Raw genomic sequence first — 25,554 nt, 5'->3', positions numbered from 1 at the left:
AAGGAGCCGCATCTGCACTACCACGTGTCGTTCAGAAAGCGAAGGGGCGTCGTTCAGAAATCGAAGAGGCGTGCTCAGAGATCGAAGAGGCGCCACTATTTCAAAAAGCCGGAATTGCGGGATCAAAACGTTTGTCGACAAGGGTAAAAAGTACCACCACTTGATATTATCTCTATATATGTCGACCTTCGTCTTTTATGGCAGGGCAAACCTGAAGAAAATGCCCAACTCTCCCTCACCTCTGAGGGTGCACTCCCAGCCAAGCCTTTCAAAATACTCAATTCTTTCTTCTTCCCCAAAGATGATACCAGATGCCTGAAGTACAGATGACCCAGGAGGAAACAGCACAACAAATACATGTGCTGATTCATTCACCGCTTCTTCAAAAGCAAAGGTATCTCATATCATCAAGGTCAAAAGCAAAAGTATCTCATATCATGCTCTTTCCCTGTCTTTTTCTTTGTCCTTGTTCTTACTCGCATGGCAAAGTAAAAGAAGCAATCAGCCGGCACTTGGAGTCAGTCTTCCGATCTGGAGCCAACTGCCTGGAATCTATTCCTGATTGCTTACCTAGCGTTGCTCTCGAGTAGTCATCTTCAACGGTTGATACACTTCCGGAGAAGGGACCACTTCTGAAAAGGGGAGCGAGTAAGGCAAGTGAAAATGATACATTGAAGCATGTGGAGACAAACATAGGCTGAGTTATCCTCCAACCCTTTTCAATACGAATTGGAAAGATTGAACAAAGAAACAGACCAAAGGGGTAAGCTCAGACCTTCGGGGGAGACCAAAAGAACCATCCTGCTGCCCAGTTCAAGAAGTAGCACAAAGGAAAATCAACGGTGGGCAGAAACCAGTTCAAGAGTATGTCTGTGGAATCACAAAGATCAAAGCCTCAATGCAATTACCAAGGAGAAGATGGAATTTACACTCTATAACCAGATTTGCGTCTCTAAACTCTTCTCTTGGTTAATTACATTATGCCATGTTTAGTATGTTTAGTTGCTTTTTGTGTGTTTACTTATGTTTTGTGTGAACCATATGCTTAAAACATTGAGGACAATGTTTGATTTAAGTGTGGGGGGGTAACTAAGTATATTTAATGCAAATTCGTGGGATTTTATCACCCATAACTTCAAATGTTGTTCCTTGCTGTTTTAAGGTGTTTTTAAGTTGTTTTAGAGTGTTTTAGTGTGTTTTGTTTTATAATTCGAAAATCCCATAAAAATTTGAAAAATTGTTTTGAAAAACCCAAAAAGAGTTGTTTTAAGAGTCGTTTTTGTGTGTTTGTGTCTTAGGGTACCTTCCAACACAATCATAAGGATTTGGTTTATAATTGCATGACGGTTAGAAAGAGTTATAAACATAGAGAAAAGTTTGATTTACTCTTGGTATATGCTTGGTTATGGTTATAATGTATGACTTCACATGCAATCATAAAAGAAAAAAATTTGTTTTTGTAACATGCTTGAAGGAAGGAACTCAAACAAACGCTACAACCCTGAGAGACTTGAGCCGATAACGTTCTTTGGAGAGTATAATCTGTGATTTCTTGTTTTCTAAAGTCGTTGCATGATCTCATTATTCTTTGCTTGGTTACTACTTAGAAGGCGTTTCATCATATAGTTCCAAATGCTAGAACTCATGCCCATTTCATTCAAAGCATGTTATTGATTTGCATAACACATATTCAAGAAGAAGTTGTGTAGTGACCACCACCATAGCCAAATAGCCTTACTTCCCATACTTCGTATATGTTGTAAGTTTTAACCCCGTTGAGCCTCGTTTTGCCTTTATTCGTTGTTTACCCACATCACCCCTTACCTAGCTTAGAGTAGGACTTTCCTATACCCTTGTTCTTAAAGTTTAGTGAGCATGACTTAAATGAATTCCTTTTGAGTTACATTATGCAAGAAAATGAGTGTGGGGGAGTAAAAGTTTGTTCTTACGTTTATATGTATGTTTTGAGATTCAAAAGAAAAAGAAGAAAAAAAAAAAAAAAAAAAAAAAAAAGGAGTGAAAATAAGTAAGAATGAACTCACGAGCGTTGATGGTTGAAGAAAGGGTCCAAAAAGTTGAATATGGCCCTAAGTTTTGTGTGATTTTCCCTTGGGTGTTCAAAGTTGACTTCTGCGTTCTTAAGGGAATTCTAAGTGCCTAATTCAATACTTTGCTCACTATTGCTTTAAGAATGTTTGTTTATCCTTCACCTTTCATTGTTAGCCAATACCCTAGCCCCGTTACTACCCTTTGACTTCTATATTGAGTGTTATGTATTTCAATTGTGGAGTTTGAACTTGGTATGAGCTTATGGTGTCACTGGTTCTCGCGTCTAAGTAGTAGCATTCCATTCATGAGATCATATCTAAACATGCTTATTAACTCCAGAAAATGCTTTCCTTATTATAACATATGTGAGTGTTCGTCTACATGTTTACATCAATCTTCTCACATATACCTAGTGTAGGGTGTGTAGTCAGAAAATCTGTGTGAAAAACGAGAGTACATCTAGTAAGAAATTGAGGGAATTCTCTAAAGGCATGTTACTACATTTGAAATGTGTTTTAATTGCTTAATTGTGAACTAGTATGTGGTGACTATGATTAAGAATGTACTTAAGTGTAATGATGGCAAAAATCTGTGCGAATGATGATTTTTAACTTGTCATGTGCTTTGGAAATCCCTAAGACGGTTGTTGGAAGGTTTAGGTTGTGTTTTACTTGTTTTGTTTCGTTTGGTTTTGTTTTGTTTTTCTTTCTGTTTTGCTCGAGGACTAGCAAAAGATAAGTGTGGGGGTATTTGATAGGAGCATATTCATGCGACTTAAATGGCTTGTTCTCGTGCATTTACGTTATGTTTCTTTAGTTATTTTAGTACTTTAAGCTATTTTCGTGTGTTTATAGGTCCAAAGGGCTAAAGGAGCAAAAAGATGCATTTTGGAGACTTTTGGAGCACTTTTGGGCTAAGGATGGATAGCTTATGCTTGGAGCCAAAGTGTTGGACGAAATTGAAGACCTAATTGGAGCCAAAGTGTTGGAACCTTGTTCTCTTTAGTTTTAGGACATTTAAACCTTTCCTAATCCCAATCATGCCATGCATAACACACATCCATTCTAACACATTGTCATTGCACATGCATTTCCTTCATTAGTTAACTCACATGCACTTATCACTTATCATCACCACATATCATATCACTTAATCACTTATCACTTATCATCACCACTTATCATATCATAACCACATATCATATCACTTATCACTTATCACTTAACATATCATCCACCTACTTCACCTACAACATCCACCTACTTCACCTACAACATCCACTTCACCTACAACATCCACCTACTTCACCTACAACATCCACCTACTTCACCTACAAATGACATAGCCATATGTTCCCTCCACTACTCCTATAAATACCCTTGCATTTATTCATTCATGGACATCTCATTCACAACACAACACCCCTCAAACACTTCCATTATTCCCTAGCCGTGAGTCCCCCTTCCACTTCTCCTCCATTGCTTCCATTTCCACCACTCCTCATCCATTTCCATAATCCCCCAAACCTCACCTTAGACCTTGTGCTACAACAACGAGGAAGATAAGAGGGCCTAAACGTTCATACAATTCAAGTGTGAGTTGTTGGAATGTTTAGGTGTTTCTTTGATTTCAAAGTTTAAATTTTAATTCTCTTTGTTTTGTACGTATGAGGAATGGAAGAGAAGAGTGCCTAAACGTTCATACAATTCAAGTTTGAGTTGTTGGAATGTTTAGGCGTTTCTTTGATTTCAAAGATATGAGGAACTAAACCCCCTTTAGCTAGGGGGTGATTCGAAACTATGTTTATTACTTGCAATATGAATTGATTAACTTTCGTTGGAATTTCATAAGTTGTGGATTCAATTTGTTTAACCGTTTGATTGATAACTTATTTATGAATGTTTATTAAGAATGCGCGCTTAATTTTCATGCATAAATATGACGCTAGAATATAAGTGAATTTCACCTAATCGTTATGAACTTATATTCACAAGTAGTGGAGGTTGCTTATAAACAATCGCGTTAAATGAATTCTTGGCACGAGTTTCATGCTCATCATAGTAACGAATGCCTCGTCAACACTTATAGTTTTCATAATGCTTAATGATCTTTGATTGTATCTTTATTGTGCTGTTCACGTAAAGGACTTTTGGAGAATGTGGTGAATTGCGTTGCGCTAACCCATCCAATTCATTAACTTAAGGAAAACTTGACGGTTAATTTAAGCGGACCTAATTAACCCGGGGCGTTGAGTTTCATAATTTATCGAAAGACCAACTGAGAATCAATCTTGTATGCAAGTGTAACATGTGTGGAGAAGAACCCCTTGGCTATTCCATCATCCATATTTTCATCACATTTATATTTACGTTTTGCCTTTAATTACAATTTGTGCAATTTAGTTAATTTCGTCAAATCAAACCCCCCCCTTTACTTTCTTGTTCTTTAGTGCTTAGAATCTGTTTAGTTTATGTTTTAAAGTATTTTTGAATTCTTTGAGTCTAGTATAGTGTTTTAAACTTTATTTTACGTTTTTGAGTCAGTTTCCAAGAGATTTGCAATCCCTCCTAATCCCCGGTCCAGAACGATCCCTACTTATACTTATACTACAATTTGACAAAAAGAGGGTTTAATTTGTGCGCGTATAAATCTCGCATCACGGCACAATGAGGATTTTCTGAATTTAGGCTCTTGAGGTGTGGTGGATGGTGTGGTGGATTGTGTGGTGTGAATTTGTGGTAGATGGTGGTACTGAATGAGTGCTACGGCATCGTGTGTTTATAGGGTGAAGGGAAGGCACAAAATTGGGCTAAAAATGAGAGAATTAGGACTCAAAATCACCAAAGAACAAGGACATTTTCATTCAAATTCCAGGGAGGACAAGGAATGGGCCTTGCGGCAGATTCTAGAACTTCTAGAAGGGTTACATGCGGCATAAACTTAGGGCACAAAAATAGGGCTTCTAGAACCTGATATGTAGGTGATTTAATGTGAAAATGAGTCATCTTTGCAGCTGGAATTAAGGTAGGAAAAGATTAGGATAGGATAAGATAAGATAAGGTTGGATAAGGTTTGGATAAGATAAGGTTGTTTGGATAATGTTCCCTCTTTGTAGCTGAATCCTTATCTTCCAAGTCTTCAATTTAATTCTTCTAGATGTTAATCACATTCCTAGCCTCTCTTGATATTCAAATTCGTCCATCCACCTTGCTCCATGCATGTGCAATCCATTCCAAGCCCAAAACTGCTATAAAATGCTCCAAATTTTACTTTCTTGCCAACTTTGTCAATTGAACCTAAAGACACACGAAAATATCTTAAAACACTCTAACAAGTAGCAATTAGGTATGTAAATGCAAGAAAACAAGCTAACTAAGTCGCATAAATATGCTCCTATCAAATTCCCCTATACTTAGCTTCTGCTAGTCCCTGAGCAAAATAAAGAAAACAAAACACAACCTAAACCTTCCAACAATTGCCTCAGGGATTTCCAATGCAACATGGCATGTAAAAAATCACTACCCTCACAAATTTTAGCTATCCTACCCTCGGGCATATACTTAACCGCAGTCACCACTCACTAGCTCGCATTTAATCAATTAAAAACAACATTTTGAATGTAGTAAGATGCCTTAGAGAATCCCTCAATTCCTCATCGGATATACTCTCTATTTTCACACAGATTTTCTAACTTCACTCCCTACACTAGGTATATGTGAGAAGATTGATATAAACATGTAGACTAACACTTACATATGTTATAACAAAAAGGCACTTTCTGGAATTATTAACACAACATGTATATGATATCATGAATGGAATGTCACTACTTAGACGCGAGAACCAGGGATACCATATGCTCATACCAATTTTAAACTCCACATATTGAAACACATAACAATCAAGATAGAAGTCAAAGGGTTGTAACGGGGCTAAGGTATTGGCAAACAAAGAAAGGTTAAGATAAACAAAAGTTCTTAAAGTAATAGTAAGCAAAGTGATGAAATAAGCACTTAGAATTCACTTTTGAATGCAGAAATTCACACAACACTTAGGGCCAGATTCAAACTTTTGGACCATTTCTTCAACAACCAATACTTGTGAGTTCATTCTCACTTATTTTCAACTCTTTTCCTTTCTTTTCTTCAACTTTTTCTTCTTTTTTCTTTCTTTTTCACATTTTCTTTCTTTTTTTTTTTCTTTCGTGCCCTTTCTTTTTCTTTGGCACACAAAATGTACAACCTTCTAGATTTCCACGAAAAACACCTTCCCCCACACTTGTTTTTCTACAAATTGTAGATCAAAAGGGATTGCCTCTAAGTCATGCTTCACTATACTTTAAGAACAAGGGTATGGATAGTCCTATTCTAGGCTAGGTAAGGATAATGTGGCTAACAAAGAAAATAGGCTAAATAAGGCTCAAAAGGGTTAAACCTACAATACATATGCAAAGGGTAAGGCTTTTTGGCTCTGGTTTAACTAAACAACTTCGTCTTGTTATATGTTATACACTCAATTTTATGCTTTGAATGAAATGGGCATGAGTTCTAGTATTTGGAACTATAGTGATGAAACGCATTCTAAGTGGCAACCAAGCAAAGAAATAAGAGATCATGCAACGACTTTAGAAAACAAAAACATCATAGATTAATAACTCTCCAAACAAAGTTTAGGCTCAAGTCTCTCAGGGTTGTAGCGTTAGTTTGAGTTCTTTCCTTCAAGCATGTTACAAAAACTGATTTTTTTTTCCTTTGTGATTCCAGGTGAATTCGTAAATGACAACTACAACTAAGCATAAACCAAAGAGCATATCAAACTTCCATCCATGTGTGTAACTTTCTTTAACAGTCATGCAATTAAAAACCAAATCCTCATCATTGTGTTGGAAGGTATCCTAAGACACAAACAAACACACACAAATGACTCTAAAAACGACTCTTTTTCGAATTTTTTTCAAAATATTCGTATTTTTTGTTTATGACACATTAAAACACTTCAAAACACACTAAAAACACTTAAAAACAGTGAGTAACAACATTAGAAGTGATAAGTGATAAAATCCCACGAAAATCATGCAAAAACAGCTTGTTTACCCCCACACTAAAACCAAACATTGTCCTCAATGTTTCAAACAAGGATTCACAGACAAACAATCAAACAACGACTAACAAATATGACTATCATGGCAAAGTAAAAGCAATAAAGATTAGGGTTTAGGAACGCAAATCTGGTTGAGGAGCCGGAGATTCTTAGGTCTTCTTTATTTGAACACATGGGTTGCCTCCCAATAAGCGCTTGCTTTACGTCTTCCAGCCGGACGATACCTTCTTTTAAGCTCCCCTAGGTCCCATGGCATGGAATTGATCTTTGAATGAGAGGTGATACTTGAAATGGTCAAGTAATGGTTTAAATTCTAGAGTGGGTGCCTGAATCATTAACAACATATTAGTATAAAACAAAATTGAAATTCGGGGTGGTGGCTTACCTGTGTGCTCCGACATGAACTCAAGAATAAACACCCCTTCGAAAGTTGTAGGACAAGAAAATTCAGCCAGATTTGGTGTTTTGAGAGTTATGACTTGTCCTGTGTCATAAAATCCAACTTCTTTGGGAATTGTTATCTCAAGTATATCCTCTTTGATGAATTCTAGACATTCCCCAGCCACTTCTTGCTTTTGATTCTTTGGAAAGGTTTCAAAGATGCCTTTCTCACCCTCTTCTTCTTTGGATTGCATAATCCTGCAAGGAATAGGGACATTTGGTGGAACGGGGTCAAGACGAATTGAATGTGGGCTTGCCTTGGTTGTAGTGGACGGCATAGAGGGCATATGGGGCTCTAGCAAGGGTGTTAGGGTTAAGATAGGCTGCGGCGAGGGTGGTTATTCCCTTGCCGTGGCCTTGTTGTCCTCCTCTTCTTTGAGCAGCAACTGTTCATCCATGTTTTGGCTTGGTTTGGACATCTTGGGTTCATCTTCAACCTCTTTGCCACTTCTCAACGTAATGGCCTTGGTGGTTTCAAAGCCTCCCTTTGGATTCACAACGGTTGAACTAGGAAGTTTGCCTTGTTCTTTAAATTGCGGAAGGAACTCTGAGATCTACACTATTTGCTTCTTCATGTCACTTATCTCCTTGTCTCAGTTCGATATTCTATTATTTTGATTTTATAATCCCTACGATACAGAAGTTAGTAATTGAATAGCTTGATCATTATCAAATAACGAACCTGAGTTTGGTTAGGCATATTGCGGTTAAGGTTGAGATTGTGTGAATAGCCTTTGATATATCCTAGGGGGTGGTTGTCGAAATCCTCCTTGTTGAGTCTCCTTGGCTTGATTTTATGAGCCCTGCACCAAAGAAATTAATTCATCAAGAATTTGAGCACAATCTATTGACGAACCTGAGTTTGGTTGGGCATATTGTTTATGAGGTTGTGCTAGTTGCATAGGTCTTGAATAGACCTCTTCATATGGCTGCCAATATCCTTCGTGTTGAACTTGTTGAGATTCCCACCACATAGAGTTTGAATGATCACTCCAATCTGAATTGTACATGTTGGAGAACAAATTGTTCCCTAATTGATTATGATCTTGATAACCCCAGGTATTGACATTCTCCCAACCTCTTTGTGGACATTGATTTGCCTGATATTCTTGCCTATAAGAAGCACCAAATGTAGGGACATTTTGCACTATGGAGCCTTCGGCATACTATGACAACTGAGAAGTAAGATTCGCTATTTGAGCTTGAAGATTAGCAATTGCCATGTCTTGCTTCTCTAGTATCTGAAATCAAAGAAATAAAACTAAATCAAATATCAAAAGAAAAATAAACAAACAAACAGAAGGATTAGCAATTTTACTAATCCCCGGCAACGGCGCCAAAATTTGATGTGAAATATTCTAACACACAAATTAAACCCTATAATTGTAGTATGTGTAAGTAGGGATCGTCCTAGGCCGGGGATTAGAAAGGATACTAATCTACTCAAATTAAACTCTAAAACACTATACTAGACTCAAAAACAGAAAACTAGACTCTAACAACTCAAAATAAACTAAATTGACTCAAAACACACAACTAAGTTAAATTGAATCAAAACAAGACCTAAGGAATAATTTGGACCAATTTTAACTTATGTTGATTCAAAACACTAAAAGAAACAAATTAAAACATATTCTAACTAATCTAACACACTTAATTAAAGGGGGGGGATTGATTTGGACGAAATTAAAGGAAAAACTAACAAATTTAAAGACTCTAAACAATTTGGACGAAATTGGGTGTTTAAATGGGTGAATGGCTAGCTAGAGGGTCCTTATCCACACATGACACATATGCATATAAATCGATTTCCAGTTATTATTCCTTTAAACCATGAATGACAATGCCCCAAATTAATCGTGAAAAACACAAATTAACTTTCAGATTTTCCTAAATTCATTGAATTGCATGGTATATGCATTGGCAACCAAATTATTCTTATCAAGTTCCCTACATGAACAGAATAATAGAGATACAATCAAAGATCATTAAGCTTTGTGAAAATCATAAGCATTGACATGACATTCGTAACTATGAACTGCATGATACTCCCCCAGGTATTGACATTCTCCCAACCTCTTTGTGGACATTGATTTGCTTGATATTCTTGCCTATAAGAAGCACCAAATGTAGGGACATTTGCACTATGGAGCCTTCGGCATACTATGACAACTGAGAAGTAAGATTTGCTATTTAAGCTTGAAGATTAGCAATTGCCATGTCTTACTTCTCTAGTACCTGAAATCAAAGAAATAAAACTAAATCAAATATCAAAAGAAAAATAAACAAACAAACAAAGGGATTAGCAATTTTACTAATCCCCGGCAACGGCGCCAAAATTTGATGTGAAATATTCTAACACACAAATTAAACCCTATAATTGTAGTATGTGTAAGTAGGGATCGTCCTAGGTCGGGGATTAGAAGGGATGCTAATCTACTCAAATTAAACTCTAAAACACTAAACTAGACTCAAAAACAAAAAACTAGATTCTAACAACTCAAAATAAACTAAATTGACTCAAAACAAACAACTAAGTTAAATTGACTCAAAACAGGACCTAAGGAATAATTTGGACAAATTTTAACTTATGTTGACTCAAAACACTAAAAGAAACAAATTAAAACAGATTCTAACTAATCTAACACACTTAATTAAAGGGGGGGGGGATTGATTTGGATGAAATTAAAGGAAAAACTAACAGATTTAAAGACTCTAAACAATTTGGACGAAATTGGGTGTTTAAATGGGTGAATGGCTAGCTAGAGGGTCTTTATCCACACATGACACATATGCATATAAATCGATTTCCAGTTATTATTCCTTTAAACCATGAATGACAATGCCCCAAATTAATCGTGAAAAGCACAAATTAACTTTCAGATTTTCCTAAATTCATTGAATTGGATGGAATACGCATCGGCAACCAAATTATTCTTATCAAGTTTCCTACATGAACAACATAATAGAGATACAATCAAAGATCATTAAACTTTGTGAAAATCATAAGCATTGACATGACATCATAACTATGAACTGCATGATACTCCTACCATGGATTTACTTAACACGATTGTGACTAGCAACCTCCACTACTTGTAAATATAAGTATATAACGATTAGGTGAAATTCCCTTATATTTTAGCATCAAATTCATGCATGCAAACTAAGTAGGCCTCCTTAATCAACATACAAGAATAAGTTATCAATCAAGCAGTCAAGCAAATTGCATTCACGATTTATGAAACAATAATTGGATGAAATCAATTCATATCACATATATGTTCATGGCTTTGAATTCACCTCTAGCTAAAAACGAATTTAGTTCCTCATGTTCGCAAAACAAAGATAATTAAATTTAAATATTGAAAACAAAGAATAGAATACACCTAGAAACGCTCCAACAATCCAACGTCTTGAATGGCAAGCACGGCTCTAAGTGGCTCCTCCTTCCTTCCTCGCTACGGCACAATGGAGATTTTTTGAATTTAGGCTCTTGAGGTGTGGTGGATGGTGTGGTGTGAATTTGTGGTAGATGGTGGTGCTGAATGAGTGCTACGACATCATGTATTTCTAGGGTGAAGGGAAGGCACGAAATTGGGTTAAAAAGGAGAGGAATTATGACTCCAAATCACCAAAGAACAAGGACACTTTCATTCAGATTCCAAGGAGGACAAGGAATGGTCCTTGCGGCAGATTCTAGAACTTCTAGAAGGGTTACATGCGGCATAAACTTAGGGCACAAAAATAGGGCTTCTAGAACCTAATATTTAGGTGATTTAATGTGAAAATGAGTCCTCTTTGCATCTGGAATTAAGGTAGGAAAAGATTAGGATAGGATAAGATAAGATAAGGTTAGATAAGGTTTGGATAAGATAAGGTTGTTTGGATAATGTTCCTTCTTTGTAGCTGAATCCTTATCTTCCAAGTCTTCAATTTAATTCTTCCAGATGTTAATCACATTCCTAACCTCTCTTGATCTTCAAATTCGTCCATCCACCTTGCTCCATGCATATGCAATCCATTCCAAGCCCAAAACTGCTCTAAAATGCTCTAAATTTCACTTTGTTGCCAACTTTGTCAATTGAACCTGAAAACACACGAAAGTAGCTTAAAACACTCTAACAAGTAGAAATTAGCTATGTAAATGCAAGAAAACAAGCTAACTAAATCGCATAAATATGCTCCTATCATGGGGGTTTCAATCACCCAATACACAAGCAATTGGTTGGGATGGAGTTGCTCATAGACTATCTCCCTTAGGTTAAAATATAAAATTATTAACCCAAAAACAGTTTTTCTGCTCTAATAGTTTCTATAACTTTTTGTAAAAATAAAATTTATGTTGAATATAATAAACTATTTTGTGAACATTTTAACCTAAAATATTTAGATTCTGATGAAAGTTGAAAATTTACTAAACCGACCCATGAAACATGTACTACAGAGTTTTTGGGTGAATTTTGATTTAAATAATTTTTTAATTGTTTTAGCCGTTGAATTTAGTTTTGGGCCATTAGATTTTTTATTTTTTTTTTACTATTAGATTTAATCATACTTGATCTCAACCATTGGCTTTAACGTATTTAAAAAAATTAAATTTGAATCTAGACCGTTCGATCAACCAACGGTCCAATAATTAAAACCGTCAAATCGAAAAAAGAGCTCATTTTGGTTAGCTAGACATTCTCATCAGGGGCGTGCCCCACTTCCTGTCAGCCCTTGCATGTATCACTCGTTAGGCGCGTCGCCTTACTGCGTTCTTCACTATTTTGCAGATGCCCATGCACATAAGGTGAGTCATTTTTTAACCCTGGCTGGAATTCTAGGTTAAATTTGTTTGAATTTTAGGTTTTAACCCAAAACTCATTTTACGCCTAACAATTGAAGAAGAAATGAGTTAGTTAAAACTTAAATTTTAGAATTAACTCAACTCGAGGGTCGGAGATGCCGTTATATAATCTCACGGCCCACCGAATGTGTGGCACCATCCACGCCATTTTACCCGTTTACTCCTGTGTTTCTGGTGAAAAATGCCTTCCACGCCGCAGTCAAATATCCCTCTCTCACAGCCCATTGATTAACCCACGTCCACTCATCACTCACACTCCGTAACGTGACACGTGTTCCTATCCTCCAATCAAATTTCAAACGTGAGCCGTTTGGTCGTACTCAGCAGCAGGTAATTTATATCAGAAAGCCGCGGTTCCTGTTCGCGACTTTGACCCTGGGCCTCTCACTCCCACAAAAACCCATAACACTCGATTTTCACTACTCTCTCTCTCTCTCTCTCCTGAAGCGGTCATTTCAGGGGTTTGACGGCGGCGATCTGCTCTATCCCTGTAAGATTGATTCTCTCTCTAAATCTTGCTGTAGCTCTGCTAATTTTGTTTAGCTTCATGTCAAAACCTTTTAGAATCAAATCTAGCTGTTTGTTGCTTAATGAAATCTGGGTTCTCATTGGTTCAGTGGATAATACCAATGTGGATGTCTTGGATTTTGGAATCTTTGAGTTGGGTAATCTGTGTTTGTGAGCAAAAACTAAAGGGGAAGGGCTTTCTCCGATTTGATTGAGAGAATGTTGGATTCTGATTTACTTTTGTGTTTTTGGGAGATAGTGTGAGTTGGATTGGACCGAAATGACTTGCTCGACCTTTTCTTCAAAATTCCATGCTCATATATAAGTTAGCAGACAAACATTAGTACATATAATTTTCGGGTGCATTGTAGCAATTCATTGGTTTATTATTGATCGAGCCAAAGTTTTGCACTCTTTTCTGTATAGATTTTTCGTCAGTGTCAGGATGTTCTTGTATAATTCACAGTTTATCTGTGTTATTCTTACTTTTTTCTTCAGGGATTGACACCTTTTTTCCAGTTCTTAGTAACTATGGGTAGCAGTCCAGCACCATTTTCAGATATTGGCAAGAGTGCAAAAGGTATCAAGTCTAAGATTTGCTGCATTACTGTTAAAAGATTTTTTTTTTTTTTCAAAGTTTTATTATTATTAAGGCGAGGGGGAGGATTCGAAACTGTTACAATAATTTAGGGAAGGGGAGAGTTTCAAACCCGGGATGCATGGGTGAAAACCCACCGACACTCTATCCTCTAGAATATTGTACCACATGCTCATTACTGTTAAAGATGGTTTTTGTTTGTTTGTTTGTTTTGTTTTGCGGCTTGAGCAACTGTAATTTGTAAGAAGAAAGTTTGAATATAACATTTTAAACGCCAAAAGTTGGAGCCACACAATTGCAGAGATGAAGTCTTTCCAAATGGCTTGTTCTTCTCATAAATTTTATTCTTTCTTGTTTCATGTTTGTCTTTTCTCTTCTGAGCTGCAGTGTTTTTACTTCGAGTGGTAATTTCAGTTGTTTATAATGTTCCTTTTGCCTTTGTGCAGATCTATTGACCAAAGATTACAACTTTGACCAGAAGTTTACCCTGTCGGTGGTTGGCTCTACTGGGCTGGTATTCTCCAATTCAATTTCTAAATTTGAGATTCTTTCTTCCACTTCTTTATTTTAGCTTTTTGATTTAATGGAGAAACATTTAACATATAATATGTGTTTGATTAAACTCTTCTATAGTGTGGCAGAAATCTGTAGTTTTTTTTTTCACCAACTTTCTCTACTTTTATTATAAAGTACAAATACTTGTTAATAGCCTTTGTGGAAAAGAACGATGGTTGTGTAGTACATTCACTTACTTTTCCCCCAATATTTGTTGTAAGAAAATCAATACGAATATTGGACACCATCAAAATAGTTAATAAGTTTAAGACTGTCTCTAAACAAACTGCCAATGATTATACATCCAAGCTTTCATACCCAACATGACACTTGTGTGTGTTTGCGTAACATTGGCAAATCTACTTTATTCAGCTACATCTGATGTTAAGACAGGTTTGAGTGCATGCGTAGATCTGAGAATTGTATTAATGCCTAGAATCTGTTTGCTAAGATTCCTGTAATAATGTCTTAAATTGATGTGAAACATGAAACTTTAGATATGTTGTGCCCACATCTTATTTTCTACCACTGATACTTACCAGCATGCAAAAGGAGCCTAAATCAGCTAGGATATTGGTATCTCTTGTTCACAATATTTTTCTCTTGTGGTTGGGACTCCTTAAGGATATGTTTGGATGAGGGATTGAGGCTAAGTTAGCAAGGAATGGATCACAAAAATTTAGATAGAGGTAATTAGGAAAGCCCTCCATGAGCATGACTAAGATATATGGGAGGGTTTGCAAATGACAACATCCAAGTAGGGATTTGCAAATCCATCTCACATGTCTTTGTCTTGCTCATGGAGGGCATTCCAAATCCCCTCTAGGCTCTATCTAACATTTTCCAGTCCATTTCTTAACAACTTGGTCTCACTCCCTTGGGACTTGGAAGTCCCTTACCCAAACATAGCCTTAAAAATTTTAATGCCAATGTGTGGCAATATAATTCACATTTTGTCGTGAGCATACTGCCATGCCTCTCTCATCATTGTCTCAGTTCGAGGCTTTGTATCCTGCCAAACTTTTCTGCTGATTTTCAGTCCTTTAGTAACTAGTGATCTATTATTACTCAAAATGAACATTACTCGTCTGTGGGTTCAAGTTGGAGAACAAGAATGCTAATTATCCTTCTTCTCTTTTGGAGTTTATGTATATGCAGTTCTTTCTTGTCATTTATCACATACGTTCGTGCTCTTTTCTCTTTTCCTTTCATAGGTAGTGATGCCTAGTATTGCTGCCTGCTTTGTATTCTATAAGTACTTTTTCCTTAAGTGGTTATGGAAGGATGTGTATTTGGGCATTTAAGAGATGTGAGAAACTAATGCCGACTTAGACTAAGAAACTTTTGTGCTATGTGTTTTTTTATTATAGAAATTAGTGATATATTTTTCCGCACTCAGTTATTCGACTAATCTGGCTTGCAATCTTCAATTTGGCAGGGACTTACAGCTAATGGTTTGAAGAGGGATGAAATTTTCATTGGTGATGTAAACACTCTGTACAAGAGCAGAAACACTACTGTGGATGTGAAAGTTGATACTTATTCTAATGTAAGTATTTTATTTTGTAATAAATTTTTGGAGTTTCCATGTGTTTGTTGAGAGTAAAAGGCATATTCTCACTGTTATTGTGAGTATTTTCCTTATGCTCCACTTTTTGCATTCTCTACTGTGTCTTCTTTATCTAACCACAACTGTATCTTCAATTTTACATTTTAATTTCTTTGCAGGTAGCTACAAAAGTGACTCTGAGTGATGTCTTGCCATGCACAAAAGTAGCATTGAGCTTCAGAATACCTGATCACAAATCTGGCAAGGTCAGTGAAATTCTGCTAGCAGTACAAAAACAAGAACCTTAAAACAAGAAACCTTATTTTCACAGATTATTTATACTAGCTCATTCTCGTTGTCTGTTAAAAATATTTTTTCTTCGTAAATTGAGCTTTGAGAGATGTGTTTGTATGTGATGATCAAAGTCAAATTCAGGCTTATGGGTACACTTCTTGACTCTATTTTTTCATGTAACTATAGCTGGATGTGCAGTACCTTCATCCTCATGCGGCCCTTGATTCCAGCATAGGCCTGAACCCAACCCCTCTTTTAGAACTATCAGGGACAATTGGAAGTAAGGATCTTAGTTTGGGTGCTGAAATTGGATTTGACACAACATCCTCTTTGTTGACCAAATACAATGCTGGGATCAGCTTTAACAAGCCAGATTTCTCTGCAGCACTTTTGCTGTAAGTCTTGATGAAAACTCATTTTCCTTGTTTGGAGAAGTAATTATTCTTGTTATCTTTCTTCCAGTTCTAATAGCTTATGTCTGTATGATTCCGTGGCTTTCCTCGAAATCCTGGTGCACCCCTCATATACTTTCATGTGTGTTCTCAATTGTATAATGCTATAAGCAATTGACATGCGTTTGTCATGTGTCTGATATGGGTGTGGCAAATCATATTTCCCAAGTCATTATTATGCAATCTTTGTGCAAAGTTGCTAATTGGGAATTGATTGGATGGACCCCTCATTCTCTAGCAATTTTAGTGTAAGGTCATACAAATACTCTTGTTTCAAGTTATGGCATAGATTGCAGTAAATGATTGAAGAATCTGTAGCCCAGGAAAATTACCACCTGTAGTTTGTTGGAACTCGGATCTCGACTTCAAACATCCTAGTTGATGGTGAAGGTGATGTTGTGGTCTACAAAATATGTTTTAGTGGAAATGATAGCAAATCGGAAGTTCATGGCCAGGAGCTGACAATGAAGCCTTCAAGATTGCAGGGAATTTTTGGTTTTTGGCCCTTACTGTTGAATCTTCATGAAGTCTGATTTGAGTTTGTTGATAGAATTTATAAACCTGATATTCTTCACTGTTACAGTAGTTTTATGTCTGTTTATTGATTCGTGCGTTGGCATTGAAATTGAAAATAAATTTTTTCTTTTGACGCAGGATGGACAAAGGACAGACATTGAAGGCATCTTACATTCATGCTGTTGATTCCTTAAATGGAACTACAGTTGCTGCCGAACTGACCCACAGATTTTCCACCTACGAGAACAGTTTTACCCTTGGAAGCTCTCACGTAATTGATCCATTCAATGTAGTAAAAACACGGTTCTCTGACAATGGGAAAGCTGGCTTGCTATGGCAGCGTGAATGGAGACCAAAGTCACTAATAACAGTTTCAACTGAGTACGACTCAAAGGCTCTTAATGCATCCCCAAAGGTAGGTCTTGCCCTCGCGCTCAAGCCTTGATATGGGCAGTCGCTTTGATCATTTCTATGGAAAACCGGAATACAATCGATCTTGTTACATTTTTCCCCTCTGAAGTTGAGGAGTATCACTTTCAAGCCACATTATATTGGAAAAGTAAGCATTTGGTGTACCGATAAATGTTTTACAGCATTGTTTGGGAGTTGGACCCAGTTTTTGAAAATCGTATAATGATCTTAATGCCGAAGTTACTGCGAAATAGCTTGTATTCTTATGAACTACTATTTCGTATCAGAAGGGTTTTCAAATAAGTGAAGACATTTTTTTGTATAAGAGACTCGGAGAGTGATCTCGTGGATTTTTGCTTGTTCGTTGTGTATGCAAGAAGCATTCAGAATTTTAATGCAATTTCCTTTTTAGAAAGATGTTTCGTTATCAAATAGGGAATTGTTATTGGCATTTCAAAAATCTCATTTTGCACTTCAAAACTTTTTATAATTAGAAAGAAAAATACACTTATGAGAAATGTAGAATGAGATTTGTAGAGTGCTAATAATAGTTCTCATTAAATGTAGCACTCAATCATTCATTTTTTGTACCACTCAATACTATGTACCATTTGTACCATTTGAAGAAAAATTGGGGGTATAGCAATATTTGGATGCTAATGAAAGTTTCATTACATGAGTTCATCAACGGTTATTATAGTCTCACTGTTTACCGAAAAAGAACCAATAATAATGTTTCTGAAAAGTAATGTATTGTTTCCAAGTGTTGATGGAAAACTGTTTTTCCTCCGTATCACTTCTGTTGGATAAGGCTAAAGGTTTGTATAAGTAGGGAATTTGTGCCAAACTATACTATTGAGACAATTGTAATAATTCAGTATTGAACTCACTATTTGATGTGAAAATTAACTTGACACACAAATTAAACCCTAATGTTAACAATTGTAGTATATATGTAAGTAGAGATCGTTGTAGACCGGGGATTAACTAGGGATGCTAACCAACACAAATAAGACTTAAAAACACTAAACTAGACTCTATAGACTCAAAACTAACTCAAAACACTCAATACAGCAACAAACAATAAAAAAAGACTCAATTCTAGGCCTAACAAAGGATTTCTACGAAAATAAGACTTAACTTGACTCAAGAGACTAAAAGAAAACAGATTTTAACTCAAATAACAAGACTCAATGGAAGGGGGATTGTTTTTGACGAATTTAAAACTTAAAATAGAAACTTTGCACAAAACACTTTATAAAAACGAATTTGGTGAATTGAAAAAGGTGAAAGGCTAGTTAGAGGGTCCTTGACCACACATGACATATGCATACAAACCAATTTCCAGTTCTTATTCCTTTAGACTATGAATGACAATACCCCAAGTTAACCGTGATAGCACAAATTAACCATCAGATTTTCCTTAACTCATTGAATTGGATGGGATACGCATCACAACCAAATTATCCTTATCAAGTTCCCTAACTATGAAAAGCATGATAGAAAGACATATTAAAGGTCTTTAAGTTCTTTGAAAACCATAAGACTTGACGAGGCATTCGTAACTATGAAAAGCATGATACTCATACCAAGGATTTACTTAACACAATCATGACTAGTGACTTCCACTACTTGTAAATATAAGTTCATAACGATTAGGTGAAACTCCCTTATACTCTAGCATCAAATTCATGCATGCAAATTAAGTATCAACCATCAATCAACATACATAAACAAGTTTTGATAGCTCAGATAAGCAAATCACATTCAAGACTCAAGAAACAATAACTGGATGTAATCAATTCATATAAAACATATAATCATGGCTTTGAATTCACCTCCAACTATAAAGAAATTAGTTCCTCATGTTCATCATAATGGAAAACCAAATTAAAATAAACATCAAACCAAAATTAAGGATAGAAAGAACCCAGAAACGCTCCACACTCCAATGGCAAGCACAGCTCCCTTTGGATGGCAGATTGCACAGCACAAGTCCTTCCCTCCTTCCTTCCTTGCTGTGGTACTAGAGAGAATTAGGTGTATGTGGTGTGAATTGTGGTGTGAGATGGTTGAATGAATGAATGCTTGAATGAGTGAATGGATGGATGAGGGTGGTAGTTGATTTATGTGGAAGAATGTAGTATTTATAGGCTAGGGTTTTGCACAATTTCTGAAAGGAAAAGGATTGCACAATCCTAAGGGAAAAGGACTAGGGTTTGGCAGAAACCAAGGGGGAAAATGATTCAAAACCTGTAGGGAATAGGCCTTCTAGAAAAGGTATTGTGGCAGATTTCTAGAAGGAATGGGATAAAAGGTGCGGCACCAATGTAGGAGAAGGATAGAGCTTCTAAAACCTAATATTTAGGTGAATTAATACGAAATTAAGTCCTCTTTGCAGCTGGAATTAAGGTGGAACAAGATTAGGTTAGGATAAGATAAGATAAGGTTGGATAAGGTTTGGATAAGATAAGGTAGTTTCGATAATGTTCCATGTTTCTTGCTTTTTCCTTATCTTCTTTGTCTTGAACTTGTTTCTCTAGATTTTCAGCATGTTCTTAGCCTCTTTTGATCTTCAAATTCGTCCATCCACCTTGCTCCATATGCAAGCTATCCATTCCAAGCCCAAAAATGCTCCAAATTGCTCCAAAAGGCACTTTCTTGCCTCTTTTGCCATTTAAACCTACAAACACACAAAAATAGCTTAAATCACTATAATAAATAGAAACTAACTATGTAAATGCAAGAAAACAAGCTAACTAAGTCGCATAAATATGCTCTTATCAAATTCCCCCACACTTAGCTTTTGCTAGTCCTCGAGCAAAACAAAGAAAACAAAACACAACCTAAACCTTCCAACATTTACCTCAGGGATTTCCAATGAAACATGACATGTTAAAAACCACTACTCCCACAGATTTTAGCTATCCCTACTCTCAGGCATATACTTAACCGTAGTTACCGTTCACTAGCTCGCATTTAATCAAACAAAGCAATGTTTTGAATGTTGTAACAAGCTTTAGAGAATCCCTCAATTCCTCACCGGATATACTCTCTATTTTCACACAGATTTTCTGACTACACTCCCTACACTAGGTATATGTGAGAAGATTGATGTAAACATGTAAACTAACACTCACATATGTGTAATCAAAGAAGGCACTTTCTGGAATTATTAACATGTGTATGACCTCATGAACGGAATGCCACTACTTAGACGCGAGAACCAGGGATACCATATGCTCATACCAATTTTAAACTCCACATATTGAAACACATAACAATCAAGATAGAAGTCAAAGGGTTGTAACGGGGCTAAGGTATTGGCTAACAAAGAAAGGTTAGGATAAACAAAAGTTCTTAAAGCAATAGTAAGCAAAGTATTGAAATAAGCACTTAGAATTCACTTTTGAATGCTGAAATCAACTCTAAACACCCATGGGGGATTTATTCAACACTTAGGGCCAGATTCAAACTTTTGGACCCTTTCTTCAACAACCAATACTTGCGAGTTCATTCTCACTTATTTTCAACTCTTTTTTCTTTCTTTTCTTCAATGTTTTCTTCTTTTTTTTCCTTTCCTTTTCACCTTTTTTTTTTTTTTTTTTTTTTTTTTTCTTTTCGTGCCCTTTCTCTTTCTTCTTTGGCACACTAAACGTACAACCTCATAGAATTCCAACGGAAAACCTTCCCCCACACTTGTTTTTCAATTCCCTCTAAGTCATGCTGCACTATTCTTTAAGAGTAAGGGTATGGATAGTCCTATTCTAGGCTAGGTAAGGATGACATGGCTAACAAAAAAAAATAGGCTAACTAAGGTTCAAAGGGGTTAAACCTACAATACATATGCAAGGGATAAGGCCTTTTGGCTCTGGTTTAACTAAACAACTTCATCTTGTTATATGTTATGTACTCAATTTTATGCTTTGAATGAAATGGGCATGAGTTCTAGTATTTGGAATTACAGTGATGCAACGCATTCTAAGTAGCAACCAAGCAAAGAAATAAGAGATCATGGAACGACTTTAGAAAACAAAAACATCACAAATTAATAACTCTCCAAACAAAGTATAGGCTTAAGTCTCTCAGGGTTGTAGCGTTAGTTTGAGTTTCTTCCTTCAAGCATGTTACAAAAACTGATTTTTTTCCTTTTTGTGATTACATGTGAATTCGTAAATGACAACTACAATTAAGCATAAACCAAAGAGCATATCAAACTTCCATCCATATCTGAACTTTCTTTAACAGTCATGCAATTAAAAACCAAATCCTCATCATTGTGTTGGAAGGTATCCTAAGACACAAACAAGCACACAAAAACAACTCTTTTTGGGTTTTTCAAAACTTTTTTTTCGATTTTATTTTTTCAAATTTTCGGCTTTTCTGTTATAAGACACATTAAAACACCTCAAAACACAATAAAACACTTAAAAATAATGAGAAACAACGTTAGAAGTGATAGGTGAATAATTCCCACGAAAATCATGCAAAAACATTTGTTTACCCCCACACTTAAACCAAACATTGTCCTCAATGTTTCAAACATAGACTCACAAACAAACAAACAAATAACACAACTAACAAACACGACAATAATGGAAAAATATAAGCAATAAAGAGTAGGGTAAAAGAAAGCAAATCTGGTTATGGAGCCGGAGATTCCTAAGTCTTCTTTATTTGAACTCATGGGTTGCCTCCCAAGAAGAGCTTGCTTTAACGTCTTCCAGCCGGACGATACCTCCTTTTAAGCTCCATTAGTGCCCACGGCATCAAGGGGTACATCCTCCACGACATGCTCCTCAAAATACTCATGATAAGGTTTAATGAATGGAATGGGATAGTGATCCTTCTTGATTGTGGCATTGAGCTTCCTAAAGTCCATGTAAACTCTCTCACCACCTTGGATTCGATTGGGAACATGCACCAAAGAAGGTAACAACCAATTAGTTGAAATGGGAATTGGGATTAGGATTGGAGACTTACAAACATATTGTGATGGAGGCTCAAAAGTGGTAGCACTGTCAACAAAATCACTAGTGGTGCTTTCGGCCATATTGGGTTTCTTGATGGCAGGGGCGTGTCCCTTGTGCTTTATTCCAATTCCCTCTTCGTTGGTGGTCCGAAATGCATCCTTCTTAATTGGTGCTGAATGCTCCTGCCTTATATTTTTAATTACATCAATGGAAAAACAAGAACGAACATCATTAAGATTCTCAATAGATTCAGAAACTTTAAAGTTAATCATATCACCACCAAACTCCATAGTTAAGGCTTCCTTGGCCATGTCAATCTTGGTGTGGGCTGTTTTCATGAAAGGCTGTCCAAGTAAGATTGGCGATGGTGGAGAGTGGGCTGAATCCTCCATGTCAAGCATATAGAAATCTGCAAGAAAAATCAAGTGGTGTACCTGCACCAAAACATCTTCCAAAATTCCTTTTGGGTATGCATTCAATCGATCGGCTAATTGAATAATAACACCATCATTTTTAAGCTCTCCTAGATTCATAGATGCATAAACAGAATATGGCATGACATTAATTGATGCACGTAAATCTAGCATAGCATGTTCATACCTTGTATTACCAATTACACAAGGGATAGTGAAACTACCTGGATCTTTGCATTTAGGTGGTAGCTTTCTTTGCAACATTGCAGAGGCATTCTCACTTACATGTACCACCTCTTTCTCTTGAATTTGTTTCCTTATTGTAAAAGCTTCTTCAAAAACTTAGCGTACTTCGAGATTTGCTTTAGAGCATCAAGGAGCGGGATATTGACTTGCACCTTCCTAAACGTCTCCATAATGTCTTTCTCATTCTATTCATTCTTAGATTTGCATAAATCTACGAGGGAAAGGCGCATTGGGTGGAATAACATTAGAAACAATTGAATTTGGACTTACCTTGGTGGTTTGGGATGGTTTTGAGGCCTTAGGGGGCTGCGGCAAGGATTGGTTTTCCTTTGCCATGGCCTTTGCTCATCAGCTTTTCATCCTCGTTAAGGCCTTGTTTGGATGGTTTTGGGTGATTTCCAAGCTCCTTGCCACTTCTCAATGTAATGGCCTTGGCGGTTTCAAAGCCTCCCTTTGGATTCACAATGGTTGAACTAGGAAGTTTGCCTTGTTCTCGAAACTACCCATGGAGCTCTGAGATCTACCCTATTTGCTTCTTCATGTGACTCATCTCCTTGTCTTGGTTTGCTATTCTATTATTTTGATTTTGTAATCCCTGCGATACAGTAGTTAGTAATTGAATAACTTGATCATTATCAAATAGCGAACCTGAGTTTGGTTGAACAGTTTGTGATTGAGGTTGAGATTGTACGAATGGCCTTTGATATATCCCAGGGGGTGGCTGTCGAAATCCTCCTTGTTGTTGAAGTTGTTGAGGCTCCCTCCACTTGAAATTTGGATGATTTCTCCATCCCGGATTGTATGTATTTGAGTATGGATCATTCCTTTCCTGATTTTGGCCTTGATAACCTATGGCATTGGCGCTTTCCTATCTTCCTATCAATTGAGGGCATTGATCATTGAGGTGCCCTTGCATAGAGCACACGCCACACACACTTGGTGTAATTCCTTGCACCTTGCATCCTTCGGCAACCTAAGATACAAGCATAGTGAGGTTAGCTAATTGAGATTGAATTTCAGCTATTAAACTTACCTCATGGACTTGCTTCCATAGGATACCTCTTTGTCCAACACCTTCGTATTGTTGTGCGAATAGGCTCGGTTTGCAATTAAGATCTTGGCAGCCACCAGTGTTTTGTCAACCAAAGCACCTCTTGCCGAGGCATTTAGCATTTGTCTCTCAATGGGAAGGAGTCCCTCGTAGAAATATTGAATTAGAAGCTCTTCCTTCATCGAATGTTGTGAGCATGATGCAACTAGAGTCTTGAAACGCTCATAATACGCTGGAAAGGATTCTCCTTGGCTTTGTTGAATGCCACTAATTCTCTTCCTCAAGAGAATGACTCTTGAAGTTGGGAAAAACTTCTCTAAGAATGCTCGCTTCATGCTTTCCCAAGACGTGACAGTTCCGGGTGCCAATTCGTATAACCAATCTTTAACCTTTTTCAAAAGAGAGAATGGAACAGCCTTCATTTTCAGAATGTTCCCATCAACATTGATGGGTATCATGCTCTAACATACCATTTCAAACTCCTTACGATGCTTGTTTGGATCTTCCATGGACAGCCCATGGTATTTGGAAATGTGATGCAACAAGCTAGACTTCAATTCGAACTCATCGGTCTTGCCTTGAGCTGCCCTAGGATATTGAATGCATAAGGGCACAACATTGACTAATCCCGAGGTTGAAAGTTCCTTGATTGTTTGATTATCCGCAGCCTTGGCTTGTTCTTCCTCTTCCATTTCTTCTTCTTCAAATTCAGCTTCAGAACTAGGTCAAACTCCAATATATGCTCACCAATAGGTTGAGAACTACGAGTCATAAACTAGTACCTAAAACAAAGCAAACAAAACAAAATAAAATCAGAAAACAAAGCAAAACAGAAGCAGACACAAAAGAGGAACACACGGCACTAACTAGGGGAAGATTAGCAATTTTGCTAATCCCCGGCAACATCGCCAAATTTGATGTGAAAATTAACTTGACACATAAATTAAACCCTAACATTAACAATTGTAGTATATATGCAAGTAGGGATCGTTTTAGACCCGAGATTAACTAGGGATGCTAATCAACACAAATAAGACTTAAAAATGCTAAACTAGACTCTACAGACTCAAAACAGACTCAAAACAGCAACAAACAATAAAAAAGACTCAATTCTAGACCTAACAAGTGATTTCTACGAAAATAAGACTTAACTTGACTCAAGAGGCTAAAAGAAAACATATTTTGACTCAATTAACAAGACTCAATGGAAGGGGGATTGTTTTTGACGAATTTAAAACTTAAAACAAAAACTTTGCATAAAACACTTTATAAAAACGAATTTGGTGAATTGAAAAGGGTGAAAGGCTAGTTAGAGGGTCCTTCTCCACACATGACAGATTCATACAAACCAATTTCCAGTTATTATTCCTTTAGACTATGAATGACAACACCCCAAGTTAACCGTGATAGCATAAATTAACCATTAGATTTTCCTTAACTCGTTGAATTAGATGGGATACACATCACAACCAAATTATCCTTATCAAGTTCCCTAACTATGAAAAACATGATAAAAAGACATATCAAAGGTCATTAAGTTCTTTGAA

At 36.7% G+C, this 25,554-nt stretch overlaps 1 protein-coding gene across 2 annotated transcripts; it reads left to right on the top strand.

The window, feature by feature from the left end:
• The first annotated feature begins 12,768 nt into the window (after positions 1-12,768).
• Positions 12,769-17,739, top strand: VDAC4 (voltage dependent anion channel 4). Of its 2 annotated transcripts, none has more exons than XM_068471514.2 (7): positions 12,769-12,932; positions 13,448-13,529; positions 13,994-14,061; positions 15,541-15,651; positions 15,831-15,917; positions 16,132-16,340; positions 17,052-17,739. In XM_068471514.2, the coding sequence occupies exons 2-7, from the start codon at positions 13,481-13,483 to the stop codon at positions 17,356-17,358; spliced, it is 831 nt and encodes a 276-aa protein (XP_068327615.2). In that variant the 5' UTR covers positions 12,769-12,932; positions 13,448-13,480; the 3' UTR covers positions 17,359-17,739. The 2 variants fall into 2 exon arrangements, with proteins under 2 accessions (XP_068327615.2, XP_088544249.1); XM_088688123.1 differs by having other exon boundaries at positions 12,814-12,932; positions 13,469-13,529.
• The last annotated feature ends 7,815 nt before the right edge of the window (positions 17,740-25,554 follow it).

The sequence above is a fragment of the Pyrus communis genome, chromosome 16 (genome assembly GCF_041283825.1).
Source record: "Pyrus communis isolate YQ-2024b chromosome 16, ASM4128382v1, whole genome shotgun sequence".
In the NCBI taxonomy this organism is placed as follows: domain Eukaryota; kingdom Viridiplantae; phylum Streptophyta; class Magnoliopsida; order Rosales; family Rosaceae; genus Pyrus; species Pyrus communis.
This window is presented reverse-complemented; position numbering and strand designations above follow the sequence as displayed.

What these genes read in the sequence shown, in the direction of transcription:
- VDAC4 (XM_068471514.2), top strand. Translation starts at nt 13,481, where the DNA reads ATGGGTAGCAGTCCAGCACCATTTTCAGATATTGGCAAGAGTGCAAAA. An exon ending in TGGTTGGCTCTACTGGGCTG is followed by an intron (nt 14,062 to 15,540) that starts GTATTCTCCAAT and finishes TCAATTTGGCAG; the next exon opens with GGACTTACAGCTAATGGTTT. An exon ending in TTCTCTGCAGCACTTTTGCT is followed by an intron (nt 16,341 to 17,051) that starts GTAAGTCTTGAT and finishes CTTTTGACGCAG; the next exon opens with GATGGACAAAGGACAGACAT.